The 15,181-nt window shown below is 38.3% G+C and overlaps 1 protein-coding gene across 2 annotated transcripts in view; it reads left to right on the top strand.

Moving 5' to 3' along the window:
- adcy2b (adenylate cyclase 2b (brain)) overlaps positions 1-15,181 on the top strand; it is a 173,973-nt gene that overhangs the window by 131,939 nt on the left and 26,853 nt on the right. For both annotated transcript variants that reach the window (XM_060904680.1, XM_060904681.1), the window contains exon 17: positions 209-322. In XM_060904680.1, the coding sequence (XP_060760663.1) occupies positions 209-322 (114 nt within the window). The remainder of the gene's footprint in view (positions 1-208; positions 323-15,181) is intronic.

Genomic DNA, 15,181 nt, shown 5'->3' with positions numbered 1-15,181 from the left:
TGTGTGTGTGTGTGTGTGTGAGATTACACATGTAAGCAAGCTTGTTATATAATGTTTATAAAATTTAGTCAGTGGTGTTTGCGTGTCCTGCTTCAGGCTTTTTTTTGTTCTGCTATTAATAACAAACGCACATCATTACCGCTGTACATGGTTTTGTAGAAAAAGAACTAAAAGACCTGTGATCTGTTCTTTACTTCTCGACGCCCAGTTCTTTCTAGAAGATGGCAAGGTGACAACAGTGGCCGCACCGAACATCTCCAATGAGACCGTCTATGGTGTCTACGGCCAAACCACTCAGCCCTCGGACAAGTTCTACTTGCCTGTGAGTTATTCATTCCTCATAAATACACGTCGTATAGCAAGCAGATAAAAGGAAAGACGATGCAGACGCTTAAAGCCTCTTTGCCAGCCATCACTGAAGAGCTTTTAAATCAAGAGAGACAGATGGTTGCTAACCTGGACAAGTCCGATAATTGATATAAGAAATGTATACGCGTTTAAAAATAACATTTTAGCCAAACCAGGGTGGGAATACAGCAGGAAGGATACCTGAACGCCCAACCAGTAGGACTGTGAGCAGGATGATGAGGGGAAAAAAAGATCCCAAACATCACAGTTTCTTCTGGACACTTTGTCACGCTCGCTTCTTAATTTTGGACCAAAACCCAGGAGCCTTCGTTATGTTTTCTTTTTTAATCTGAAAAGTGCTCTCTTATGGAATACGCTGCTCAGATACAAACTTTTTTTATTTATTTTCTGTAACATTTAATTTTGTGCTGGATGTTTGGACTCTAAAATGTTTTTGTACCGACGCGATAGCAAAGTTTATGTGGGGGGAAGGTGCCTAAAACTTTTGCACAGTACTGTATGTGAGTTCAACTTTTAGTTTGAGGCAACAGGAGGTGAATCAACACGAAGAAGTCACAGCAAAGTGAAAGATGCAGCTGTATCTCTGGACTGAGACCACTGCAAACTCGGTCATACTTCAAATCCCGGAGTGATTTTTGTGCAATAGTAGTGCTGAGAGAATGTCTGTGTCAATCCCTTTGAGACTGATTTTGAAATTCTTCTATTGATTTGTAAGCTTTCAGCTCCGGTCCTCAAATACACTTGAACCTTCGGGCTTTATTTTTTTATTTTTAGCCCAGCAGAGAAAAGACAGATGACCGTGTTTTAGGACAAAATAAAAATAAGCAGTGTGGTATGGGGTGCCAAGTGTCACCGGGTCCACTTCGTCCATCACGAAATGCACTTCGTCCATCACAAAATGCACTTCGTCCATCACAGAATGCATTTCGTCATCACAAAATGCATTTTGTCGGACGAAATGCATTTCGTCATGAAATGCATTCAGTCCCACGAAATGCATTTCGTGATGGACGAAATGCATTCTGTGATGGACAAAATGCATTCTGTGATGGACGAAATGCATTCTGTGATGGACTAAATGCATTCTGTGATGGACGAAATGCATTCTGTGATGGACAAAATGCATTCTGTGATGGACGAAATGCATTCTGTGATGGACGAAATGCATTCTGTGATGGACGAAATGCATTCTGTGATGGACGAAATGCATTCTGTGATGGACGAAATGCATTCTGTGATGGACGAAATGCATTCTGTGATGGACGAAATGCATTCTGTGATGGACGAAATGCATTCTGTGATGGACGAAATGCATTCTGTGATGGACGAAATGCATTCTGTGATGGACGAAATGCATTCTGTGATGGACGAAATGCATTCTGTGATGGACGAAATGCATTCTGTGATGGACGAAATGCATTCTGTGATGGACGAAATGCATTCTGTGATGGACGAAATGCATTCTGTGATGGACAAAATGCATTTCGTGATGGACGAAGTGCATTTTGTCCATCACAGAATGCATTTCGGCCATCACAAAATGCATTTCGTCATGAAATGCATTCAGTCCCACGAAATGCATTTCGTGATGGACGAAATGCATTCTGTGATGGACGAAATGCATTCTGTGATGGACGAAATGCATTCTGTGATGGACGAAATGCATTCTGTGATGGACGAAATGCATTCTGTGATGGACAAAATGCATTTCGTGATGGACGAAGTGCATTTTGTCCATCACAGAATGCATTTCGGCCATCACAAAATGCATTTCGTCATGAAATGCATTCAGTCCCACGAAATGCATTTCGTGATGGACGAAATGCATTCTGTGATGGACGAAATGCATTCTGTGATGGACGAAATGCATTCTGTGATGGACGAAATGCATTCTGTGATGGACGAAATGCATTTCGTGATGACGAAGTGCATTTCGTCCACTAAATGGACCCGGTGACACTTGGCACCCCATAGTGTGGCACCTTTTAAGATATTTCATCAGAGAACAGATAGTAACACAAATTGAACAAATATTCAAACAGGAATAGAGATTTTCTTTGGACATTCTATCCACGTGCAAAATGTTTCACCATTTCTTATCCAGACAACCAGCATAGCATATGAAGGTGATGTGGCAACAGTGTGGAGACAAGGAGGGGATCCTACCTTTCCCAAAGAAGGGTAATTTAGCAGAAGCAGGTAATTACAGAGGCATCACATTAACTGAGGTTCCAGTAAAGATGTATAACAAGATGGTTTTGAACAGAATAAGGCCTCACGTCGACCCGCTTCTCCGCAAACAAAATGGTTTTCGGAAAGGTAGAACAACAACAGCGCAGATACTGGCACTAAGGTGACTCATCGAAGCTGTGAAAGCAAAACAGGTTTGTAAAAAACAAAAAAATTGTAGATCTCCGAAAAGCATTTGACTCTATCCACAGAGGGAAGAGCGTATGGATATCCTGATTGCATACAGAATCCCCGAGAAAGTAGTATTAGCAGTTGAAGTACTTTCCAAAGACATTTCTGCTAAAGTTCTTTCTCCAGACGGTGATACAGAGTCCTTTTGAAATTCTTGCTGGAGTACTTCAAGGTGACACTCTTGGACCGTTTCTATTCATAATAGCTCTAGACTATGTGATGAGAGTGGCTACAAGAAATGAAGAATCCATTGGATTCAGGTTACAAAAAGCACGTAATAAGAGACATCCAGCAGTGGTACTTACCGATACAGATTTTGCACAGGACCTACAGTGGTGCTTGAAAGTTTGTGAACCCTTTAGAATTTTCTATATTTTTGCATAAATATGACCTAAAACATCATCAGATTTTCACACAAGTCCTAAAAGTAGATAAAGAGAACCCAGTTAAACAAATGAGACAAAAATATTATACTTGCTCATTTATTTATTGAGGAAAATGATCCAATATTACATATCTGTGAGTGGCAAAAGTATGTGAACCTCGAGGATTAGCAGTTAATTTGAAGCTGAAATTAGAGTCAGGTGTTTTCAATCAATGGGATGACAATCAGGTGTGAGTGGGCACCCTGTTTTATTTAAAGAACAGGGATCTATCAAAGTCTGATCTTCACAACACATGTTTGTGGAAGTGTATCATGGCACAAACAAAGGAGATTTCTGAGGACCTCAGAAAAAGTGTTGTTGATGCTCATCAGGCTGGAAAAGGTTACAAAACCATCTCTAAAGAGTTTGGACTCCACCAATCCACAGTCAGACAGATTGTGTACAAATGGAGGAAATTCAAGACCATCGATACCCTCCCCAGGAGTGGTCGACCAACAATGATCACTCCAAGAGCAAGGCGTGTAATAGTCGGCGAAGTCACAAAGGGCCCCAGAGTAACTTCTAAGCAACTGAAGGCCTCTCTCACATTGGCTAATGTTAATGTTCATGAGTCCACCATCAGGAGAACACAGAACAACAATGGTGTGCCTGGCAGGGTTGCAAGGAGAAAGCCACTGCTCTCCAAAAAGAACATTGCTGCTCGTCTACAGTTTGCTAAAGATCATGTGGACAAGCCAGAAGGCTATTGGAAAAATGTTTTGTGGATGGATGAGACCAAAATAGAACTTTTTGATTTAAATGAGAAGCGTTATGTTTGGAGAAAGGAAAGCACTGCATTCCAGCATAAGAACCTTATCCCATCTGTGAAACATGTTGGTGGTAGTATCATGGTTTGGGCCTGTTTTGCTGCATTTGGACCAGGACAGTTTGCCATCATTGATGGAACAATGAATTCTGAATTATACCAGCGAATTCTAAAGGAAAATGCCAGGAAATCCATCCATGAACTGAATCTCAATAGAAGGTGGGTCACACAGCAAGACAACGACCCTAAGCACACAAGTCATTCTACCAAAGAATGGTTAAAGAAGAATAAAGTTAATGTTTTGGAATGGCCAAGTCAAAGTCCTGACCTTAATCCAATCGAAATGTTGTGGAAGGACCTGAAGCAAGCAGTTCATGTGAGGAAACCCACCAACATCCCAGAGTTGAAGCTGTTCTGTACGGAGGAATGGGCTAAAATTCCTCCAAGCCGGTGTGCAGGACTGATCAACAGTTACCAGAAACATTTAGTTGCAGTTATTGCTGCACAAGGGGGTCACACCAGATACTGAAAGCAAAGGTTCACATACTTTTGCCACTCACAGATATGTAATATTGGATCATTTTCCTCAATAAATAAATGACCAAGTATAATATTTTTGTCCCATTTGTTTAATTGGGTTCTCTTTATCTACTTTTAGGACTTGTGTGAAAATCTGATGATGTTTTAAGTCATATTTAGGCAGAAATATAGAAAATTTTGAAGGGTTCACAAACTTTCAAGCGCCACTGTAGCGTTAGTATCTGAAACAATAGAGCGAGTCCAACTGTTCTTATTATGGAGTCCACCAGTGGGCGAGGTATTGTTTTTGGTTGTTTTTTTTTTTTTTGTTAATGATATTACGGGAAAACAGCTGGATCAATCAGGGCGGCACGGTGGTGTAGTGGTTAGCACTGTCGCCTCACAGCAAGAAGGTCCTGGGTTCGAGCACAGTGGAGTGGAGTTTGCATGTTCATCCCAGGTCTGTGTGGGTTTCCTCCACAGTCCAAAGACATGCAGGTTAGGTTAACTGGTGACTCTAAATTGAGCGTAGGTGTGAATGTGAGTGTGAATGGTTGTCTGTGTCTATGTGTCAGCCCTGTGATGACCTGGCGACTTGTCCAGGGTGTACCCCGCCTTTCGCCCGTAGTCAGCTGGGATAGGCTCCAGCTTGCCTGCGACCCTGTAGAACAGGATAAGCGGCTACAGATAATGGAAGGCCCAATCTTCATGAAACTTTCAGGATTGGTCTCAAATAGAACCTCCAACATTTTGGGGGTCATCCGGTCAAGGTCAAGGTTTTCGTGGCTACTGCTTCATATAGAGGTGCTAGCCACTACATCATCGTGCTGTAAGAGTGTAACGATTGTGCAATGCGCATACATGTGTTCCGATTAAAATAGCCGGTGACTGTATACAATTTGGTTCATCATTCGAAATAAATGGACTAGACTAAAGAAATCGTTTTCAGACATGTTTATGCTTATTACAGACGGAAAGTGCGTTCCACTGAGCTCTAGCGCTGGGCCATTTCTGGGAAATAAGAGTTTGGGTCATGACGACAGCGTGTGTATGTCAGCCTCGGTTTGGAGGTTTCAGTTTCGAAAACTGTAAGCGGTATGAGTAGAATAATATAAAGTACAGACACTTGGTATATTTTACTTCTGTGATTTTTGGATTACGCTTCATTTTTGTGGCTACTGCCTCATCGAGTAAGTATACAGGGTTAGTCAAAATTATGTTAACGCGAGTGGATTATTTTTCTCCTGATTGTGTGGTGCTCCGTGACCGCTGCTGGCGTAACTGGGCCCTACTTTTTTGACACCCCAACAGTGACGCCAGACCTTTACTTACAGATGATGCAGCCATACGCCATCGATGAACTTCCACTACAGATCTGATTGGTTTCTACCATTTAAGTGTTAACATAATTTTGACTAACTCTGTATATGCTGCATTTACTGTATGGACATGGAATCAGAAAATTTTATTTATAAGCCGTAGCCACATGTACCCATAGGGTACCTATTTTTTTTCGTGATATCTTCCTTCATATTCATCATAAGTGCTACCAGGCGAGGTTCGTTTTGCCTGGCAACACTTGTTGAGAGTTGAGTCCTTTGCTGCACAGATTGGTCTACATGTCAACGGAGACAAAACCAAGTACATGGCTTACGACCTTGATGATAGCGTCATACAAATGCTGAATGGTTGTGAATTGGAACGAGTGGATGATTTCCTTTGCCTTGACTCTTGGGTGAACACGAATGAAAAGGATATTCACACCCGTATTGCAAAAGCATGGTCAGCTATGTCGAAGATGGAAACAATATGGAAATCAAACCTGAGCAGAAAGCTAAATTTCTTTCGAGCAACAGTAGAAACCGTGCTGTTACAGTGGCATGCAAAAGTTTGGGCACCCTTACTGAAAATGTCTTTTACTGTGAATAGTTCAGTGAGCAGAAGATGAACTGATCACCAAAAGGCATAAAGGTAAAGACGAGACATTTCTTTTCAGCGTTTTCTGCAAGATTTGTGTATTATTTTTGTTTTGTATAATTGGAGAGTGAAAAAGAAAAGGAACACCATGCGAAAGTTTGGGCACCCCAATACACTTGAGTTCTCAGGTAACTTTTACCAAGGTTCCAGACCTTAATTAGCTTATTGAGCTGTGGCTTGTTCAAATTCTTCATTAGGAAAGGTCAGATGATGCAGATTTCAAAGCTGTATAAATTCTCTGACTCCTCAATCTTGTTCCCAAAATCAACAGCCATGGGCTCCTCTAAGCAACTCCCTCGCATTCTGAATAATAAAATAATTGATGCTCACAAAGCAGGAGAAGGCTACAAGAACGTAGCAAAGTGTTTTCAGGTAGCTGGTTCCTCAGATTGTAATGTTATTAAGAAATGGCAGTTAACAGAAACAGTGGAGATCAAGGTGAGGTCTGGAAGATGAAGAAAACTTTCTGAAAGAACTGCTCGTTGGATTGCTAGAAAGGCAAATAAAACCCCTGTTTGACTGCAAAAGACCTTCAGAAAGATTTAGCAGACCCTGGAGTGGTGGTGCACTGGTCTACTATGCAGCGACACCTGAACAAATATGGCCTTCATGGGAGAGTCATCAGAAGAAAACCGTTCCTGCGTCCTAGCCACAAAATTCAGCGGCTGAAGTTTGCAAATGAACATCTAAATAAGCCTGATGCATTTTGGAAACAAGTCCTGTGGACTATGTTTGGAGAAAAAAGGGTGCCAAATTCCAGGAAAAGAACACGTCTCCAACTCTGAAGCATGGGTGTGGATCGATCATGCTTTGGGGTTGTGTTGCAGCCAGTGGCACAGGGCACGTTTCATTGGTCGAGGGAAGCATGGATTCAAATAAATACCATCAAATTCTGGAAGCAAACATCACACCATCTGTAAAAAAAAGTTGAAGTGAAAAAGAGGATGGGTCCTACAATAAGACGATGATCCAAAACACACCTCAAAATCTACAATGGAATACCTCAAGAGGCACAAGCTGAAGGTTTTGCCCTGGCCCTCACAGTCCCCTGACCTAAACATCATTGAAAATCTGTGAATAGATCTCAAAAGAGCAGTGCATACAAGACAGCCCAAGAAACTTGTAGAACTGGAAGCCTTTTGCAAGGATGAATGTGTGAAAATCCCTCAGGTAAGAACTGAAAGACTGTGAGGGTCCACTATTTGGACCCTCACAAAGGCATTGGAAAAAAAATTAGATGGGACCTACAGAAGGCTAGAGTAGCATTTAGGATCAAATGGCAGTCCCACACAACAAACCAGGTGTGTTGTGGCAATCTTCCTCATGTTACCACCATTATAAGGAAAAGAAGACTGCAATTCTGTGGCCATTGCTATCGTAGCAAGGATGAGGTGGTTAGCCAAATGTTGCTATGTGAACCAACAGACGGAAAGCAACCAAGAGGGCGTCCTGCATGAACATTTGTTGACTGACTGGTTGAAGACTCTGAAATAATGAAGAACGACCTGGCGAAAGCAATGGAGGAGAGGAGACTCTGGAGTCGAACAGTTCATGATATTCATCTGAGGATGCGATGATGATTTACATTTCTTTCTTTGCTAAAATTATTTCTTTGCTTCATTTACAAAGATATTTATATTGCAGCCTTTTATTGTTATAAGTTAAAAAAAATCTTCATCAGTGATAAAATTCACTTCAAAACCAGTGTGTTATTCTCTTTTTTTTTTATCATTATTATTTGGAAAATCAGACATTTCACAGTCACCATTTACCACAGTCATAATATCAACATTACTGCAAGGCAGTGAAATCATTTACATTTAAAACAAATAAACGTGCAGTATATTTCATCGTTGAAATCCATTTCACTGTCTGTCTGGCTCTTCCATTGGCTTTCTTTTCTAACAGTAGGCTTAATTATTTACAACTGAACATGGAAAGGTTTCATTTCTGTTATTACAGGTTTGTTCATATTTGTTTTCTTTTTTTTCTCTCCTTTTTATTGCATTTAACAGCTCACTCTTTATTCTTTCTTCCCCCCTCCCCCCACTGTGGTGTTCTCCGTGTCACATCCAAGTCAAGTCAACTTTATTGTCAAATATGCTATACATGCTTGACGTACAGCACAGATGAAATTTCAGTCCTCTCTGACCCACGGTGCAAACAGGCAATGCAATAAATAAAAATAGAATAATTGAAAAAACAAACAATATAAACAGAATAAACACTCTAGATAAGAACTAGACATAGACTAAACACTCAAACAGATGATATAAACAGTATAAACACTCTAGATAAGAACTAGACATAGACTAAACACTCAGACAATATAAACAGAATAAACTCTAGATAAGAACTAGACATAGACTAAACACTCAAACGATATAAACACTAGATAAAAACTAGGCATAGACTAAACACTCAGATGATATAAACAGTATAAACACTCTAGATAAGAACTAGACAGACTAAACACTCAGACAATATAAACAGTATAAACACTAGATAAGAACTAGACATCGACTAAACACTCAGACAATATAAACAGAATAAACTCTAGATAAGAACTAGACATAGACTAAACACAAAGACAGACAATATAAACAGTATAAACACTAAGAACTAGACATAGACTAAACACTCAGACAGACAATATTAACAGAATAAACTCTAGATAAGAACTAGACATAGAATAAACACTCAGACAGACAATATAAACAGAATAAACTCTAGATAAGAACTAGACATAGACTAAACACTCAGACAGACGATATAAACACTAGATAAGAACTAGACATAGACTAAACACTCAAACAGACGATATAAACAGTATAAACACTAGATAAGAACTAGACATAGACTACACACTCAAATGATATAAACAGTATAAACACTCTAGATAAGAACTAGACATAGACTAAACACTCAGACAGACAATATAAACAGTATAAACACTAGATAAGAACTAGACATAGACTAAACACTCAGACAGACAATATAAACAGAATAAACTCTAGATAAGAACTAGACATGGACTAAACACTCAGACAATATAAACAGAATAAACTCTAGATAAGAACTAGACATAGACTAAACACTCAGACAGACAATATAAACAGTATAAACACTAGATAAGAACTAGACATAGACTAAACAAACGATATAAACAGTATAAACACTCTAGATAAGAACTAGACATAGACTACACACTCAAACGATATGAACAGTATAAACACTAGATAAGAACTAGACATAGACTAAACACTCAGACAGACAATATAAACAGAATAAACTCTAGATAAAAACTAGGCATAGACTAAACACTCAAACAGACAATATAAACAGAATAAACTCTAGATAAGAACTAGACATAGACTAAACACTCAAACAGACGATATAAACAGTATAAACACTAGATAAAAACTAGACATAGACTAAACACTCAAACAGACAATATAAACAGAATAAACTCTAGATAAGAACTAGACATAGACTAAACACTCAGACAGACAATATAAACAGTATAAACACTAGATAAGAACTAGACATAGACTAAACACTCAGACAGACAATATAAACAGAATAAACTCTAGATAAGAACTAGACATAGACTAAACACTCAAACAGATGATATAAACAGTATAAACACTCTAGATAAAAACTAGACATAGACTAAACACTCAAACAGACAATATAAACAGAATAAACTCTAGATAAGAACTAGACAGACTAAACACTCAAACAGACGATATAAACAGTATAAACACTCTAGATAAGAACTAGACATAGACTACACACTCAAACGATATAAACAGTATAAACACTAGATAAGAACTAGACATAAACACTCAGACAGACAATATAAACAGAATAAACTCTAGATAAAAACTAGACATAGACTAAACACTCAGACAATATAAACAGAATAAACTCTAGATAAGAACTAGACATAGACTAAACACTCAGACAATATAAACAGTATAAACACTCTAGATAAGAACTAGACATAGACTACACACTCAAACGATATAAACAGTATAAACACTAGATAAGAACTAGACATAGACTAAACACTCAGACAGACAATATAAACAGAATAAACTCTAGATAAAAACTAGACATAGACTAAACACTCAAACAGACAATATAAACAGAATAAACTCTAGATAAAAACTAGACATAGACTAAACACTCAAACAGACAATATAAACAGTATAAACACTAGATAAGAACTAGACATAGACTACACACTCAAACGATATAAACAGTATAAACACTAGATAAGAACTAGACATAGACTAAACACTCAGACAGACAATATAAACAGAATAAACTCTAGATAAAAACTAGACATAGACTAAACACTCAAACAGACAATATAAACAGAATAAACTCTAGATAAGAACTAGACATAGACTAAACACTCAAACAGACAATATAAACAGTATAAACACTCTAGATAAGAACTAGACATAGACTAAACACTCAGACAATATAAACAGCATAAACACTCTAGATAAGAACTAGACATAGACTACACACTCAAATGATATAAACAGTATAAACACTAGATAAGAACTAGACATAGACTAAACACTCAGACAGACAATATAAACAGAATAAACTCTAGATAAAAACTAGACATAGACTAAACACTCAAACAGACAATATAAACAGAATAAACTCTAGATAAAAACTAGACATAGACTAAACACTCAGACAATATAAACAGTATAAACACTCTAGATAAGAACTAGACATAGACTACACACTCAAACGATATAAACAGTATAAACACTAGATAAGAACTAGACATAGACTAAACACTCAAACGATATAAACACTCTAGATAAAAACTAGGCATAGACTAAACACTCAAACAGATGATATAAACAGTATAAACACTCTAGATAAGAACTAGAAATAGACTAAACACTCAGACAATATAAACAGTATAAACACTAGATAAGAACTAGACATAGACTAAACACTCAGACAATATAAACAGAATAAACTCTAGATAAGAACTAGACATAGACTAAACACAAAGACAGACAATATAAACAGTATAAACACTAAGAACTAGACATAGACTAAACACTCAGACAGACAATATTAACAGAATAAACTCTAGATAAGAACTAGACATAGAATAAACACTCAGACAGACAATATAAACAGAATAAACTCTAGATAAGAACTAGACATAGACTAAACACTCAGACAGACGATATAAACACTAGATAAGAACTAGACATAGACTAAACACTCAAACAGACGATATAAACAGTATAAACACTAGATAAGAACTAGACATAGACTACACACTCAAATGATATAAACAGTATAAACACTCTAGATAAGAACTAGACATAGACTAAACACTCAGACAAACAATATAAACAGTATAAACACTAGATAAGAACTAGACATAGACTAAACACTCAGACAATATAAACAGAATAAACTCTAGATAAGAACTAGACATAGACTAAACACTCAGACAATATAAACAGTATATACACTAGATAATAACTAGACATAGACTAAACGCTCAAACAGACGATATAAACAGTATAAACTCTCTAGATAAAAACTAGACATAGACTAAACACTCAAACGATATAAACAGTATAAACACTCTAGATAAGAACTAGACATAGACTAAACACTCAAACGATATAAACAGTATAAACACTCTAGATAAGAACTAGACATAGACTAAAACACGCACGTAAATTGGTGCAAATAAACAGTCAAGGGCACTTGAGGTATAGCAGGTAAACATGAAATAAGCAGTACAAACAATAAACTAATGGCTGTTAAGGTGAGGTAGTGCAGAATAGTGTAAATGAGTGAGGTAAAGTGATGTGCAGTCCCTGAGTTCAGTGTGCAAATGAACGTTGAGAGTGTGTGTGTGTTGGGGGGGGGAATGTGAGGGTGACATGTCAGATGCTGAAGGGGGGGCAGGGGGCAGAGGGTGGGCAGAACAGGGAGGGAGTTGAGCCTCCTGACCGCCTGGTGAAAGAAACTGTCCTTGAGCCTGCTGGTTTTGGCCCGGAGACTCCGCAGTCTCCTCCCCGACGGCAGCAGACTGAAGAGGCTGTGAGATGGGTGGGTGGGGTCACCTGCAATCCTGATGGCTTTGCGGGTGAGGCGGGAGTTATAGATATCCATAAGAGAAGGGAGAGAGACACCAATGATCCTCTCAGCTGCTCTCACGATGCGCTGCAGAGTCTTGCAGCAGGACACGGTGCAGGCGCCGTACCACACGGTGATGCAGCTGGTTAGGTTGTTCTCGATGGTGCCTCTGTAGAATGTGTGCATGATGGGGGCCGGGGCTCTTGCTCTCCTCAGTTTGCGGAGGAAGTACAGACGCTGTTGGGCTTTTTTGGCCAGTGATGCAGTGTTGTTGCTCCAGGACAGGTCTTCAGAGACAGTCGTGCTTCATGGATGGTTTAGTGGTTTTTGATGAACATAAAGTTTATATTAAAGCTAAATAATGGTGCTCTTGCTATGCTTTTTGTAGCTGTTTGTTATTCTCAGCAGTGCACACTGATGCGTCTTTGCAGTTTAAAAGCAATCGGTAATGAAGTGATGAATAATGAGGATACGTTCGTTCAACCCTTCGTGTGCGCTCGGATCATTAAAAAAAATGCCTGTCTGGTGCTGAGTTATATTGTATTGTTCTTGTTAAGCCATTTTATATTAAAATCAGAAAAGCATTTTGTTTTGACATGGCGCTGAGGATGGAATTAATCATTTTATGTTCTTATTTTGTAATAAATGTATGATTTATCCTGAAGGTGAATCTAAAATAATAAAGTTTCATCAGAACTTAAGCCCGTTTTCCAGCTGCTTAGAAAAGATGCAGCTCAATAAGACACAACAGAAGTGTTTCCAGCACAAGCTATTAAAATAAATGTCTCAACTACTAGCGTCGTCATAATAATCAAGACGTGCAGAAGTAAACGGGTTACATATGGCTTTGCCTGTGTTAAACGTATACTCATAAAAGAACAAAAAGGTGGTGGTGGGGGGTGTCATAATAAACACTTTTAAAATGAATTCTTCAGTCAATTGTACAGTATTTACACATTAAGATATATTTAATAGTTATTCCATGAAACCTAGTCGTACATGAGCTGATACCCAGTGAGGCACGTAGCACCGAGTCGGCTATAAGCCGTGTACGATGAGATTGAGTGGAATAACTGTTTTATTCTATTCACATTCACTGGATTTTGAGAAACAGAGCATTTTTATTTTAATTTTTTGCAAATTCATTAAATAAAAACTTTATACAAAACGTCCAACAAAATAATTTCCGCTTAGAATGTAAACAAACCGGCGAAATGACGGTAGCAATTTGTGAAAAATGTGACAATGATAATTCTTGAAAAATAAAAGATGTGTTCTTCCCATCAAATACTTTCATTCCATATTTGTTGCTTTTTTTTCAGGTTTTGTTTTCGAGTAGTTTTTATTTTGTCTTCGGTTGGTTCAGCAAGACGCTCCGCCGTTTTCTTCTTCTTTAGGTTTTTTTTTTGGTTGTTGGCAAACCAACTTAAAAGTGCATTACCGCCACCTACTGGGCTGGAGTGTGGAACAGGCGATATTGGGCGGGGAAAAAGAAATATATATATATATATATATATATATATATATATATATATATATATATATATATATATATTCTTTTAGCTATTTCTGTTTCTTTTAAATACTTGATAACAAAGTGATGTATCTGACTTGATGCGCTCTGCCATTTTGTTTTTCTCTACTCACGGTATATGAGCTGATAGCCGAGTAGTAGAGTAGCCAATCAGAGTGCACGATTGCTCATATCCAGTGAATGTGGATAGAATAAATTAAGATATACAGTACCAGTCAGGGACTATGCCTCTCGGCTGGCCTGGGAACGCCTCGGTGTTCTTCCCGAGGAGCTGGCCGAGGTGTCTGGGGAGAGGGAAGGTTGGGCTTCCATGCTCAGACTGCTGCCTCCGCGACCCGGCTCCAGATAAGCGGATGAAGATGAGATGAGATGAGTACCAGTCAAAAGTTTGTATACCCCTGCTCTACTCATTCATAGGTTTTTCTGTATTTTGGTGATTTTTCTACATTGTAGAACAAAACTGAAGACATCAAAACTATGAAATAACATCTGGAACATATCTGGAATTATGTCACGAACAAAAAAAGTGTTTAAAAATACGTTTCATATTTTAGATTCTTTGAAGTAGTCACGGTTTACGCTGACGCTTTACACACTATTGGCGCTATCTTAACCAGCTCCATGAGGTAGTCACCTGGAACGCTTTTCAATTAACAGGTGCCTCGTCAAAAGATAATTAGTGGCCGAGTTTCTTGCCTTCTTAAATACTAAATAAATAAATAGCCCTATTCAACACCACAACTGTAGTAATCCATACAGTATTATGTCAAGAACTGCTCAACTCAGTAAAGAGAAACAGCATCTGTCATTATTTTAACACATGAAGTGATTTTTAATGAATAAAAAATAAAGAAAAAAGACTGAATTAGAAGGCGTGTCCAAACTTTTGACTGGTACTGTATATTTGTCCATTAAGATTCTGTGTAATTTGTCTTTTCAGCTCTGTACTACTTTTTCAGATGGATGAACTGTGGTTAGACATTACCGGTGTACTTAACTCGTATGTAACCACCATTAAATATTTGGTGA

This window comes from Neoarius graeffei, chromosome 22 (genome assembly GCF_027579695.1).
Source record: "Neoarius graeffei isolate fNeoGra1 chromosome 22, fNeoGra1.pri, whole genome shotgun sequence".
NCBI lineage: Eukaryota > Metazoa > Chordata > Actinopteri > Siluriformes > Ariidae > Neoarius > Neoarius graeffei.
The sequence above is the reverse complement of the archived record's forward strand: the minus strand, read 5'-3'. Positions and strand labels throughout refer to the sequence as shown.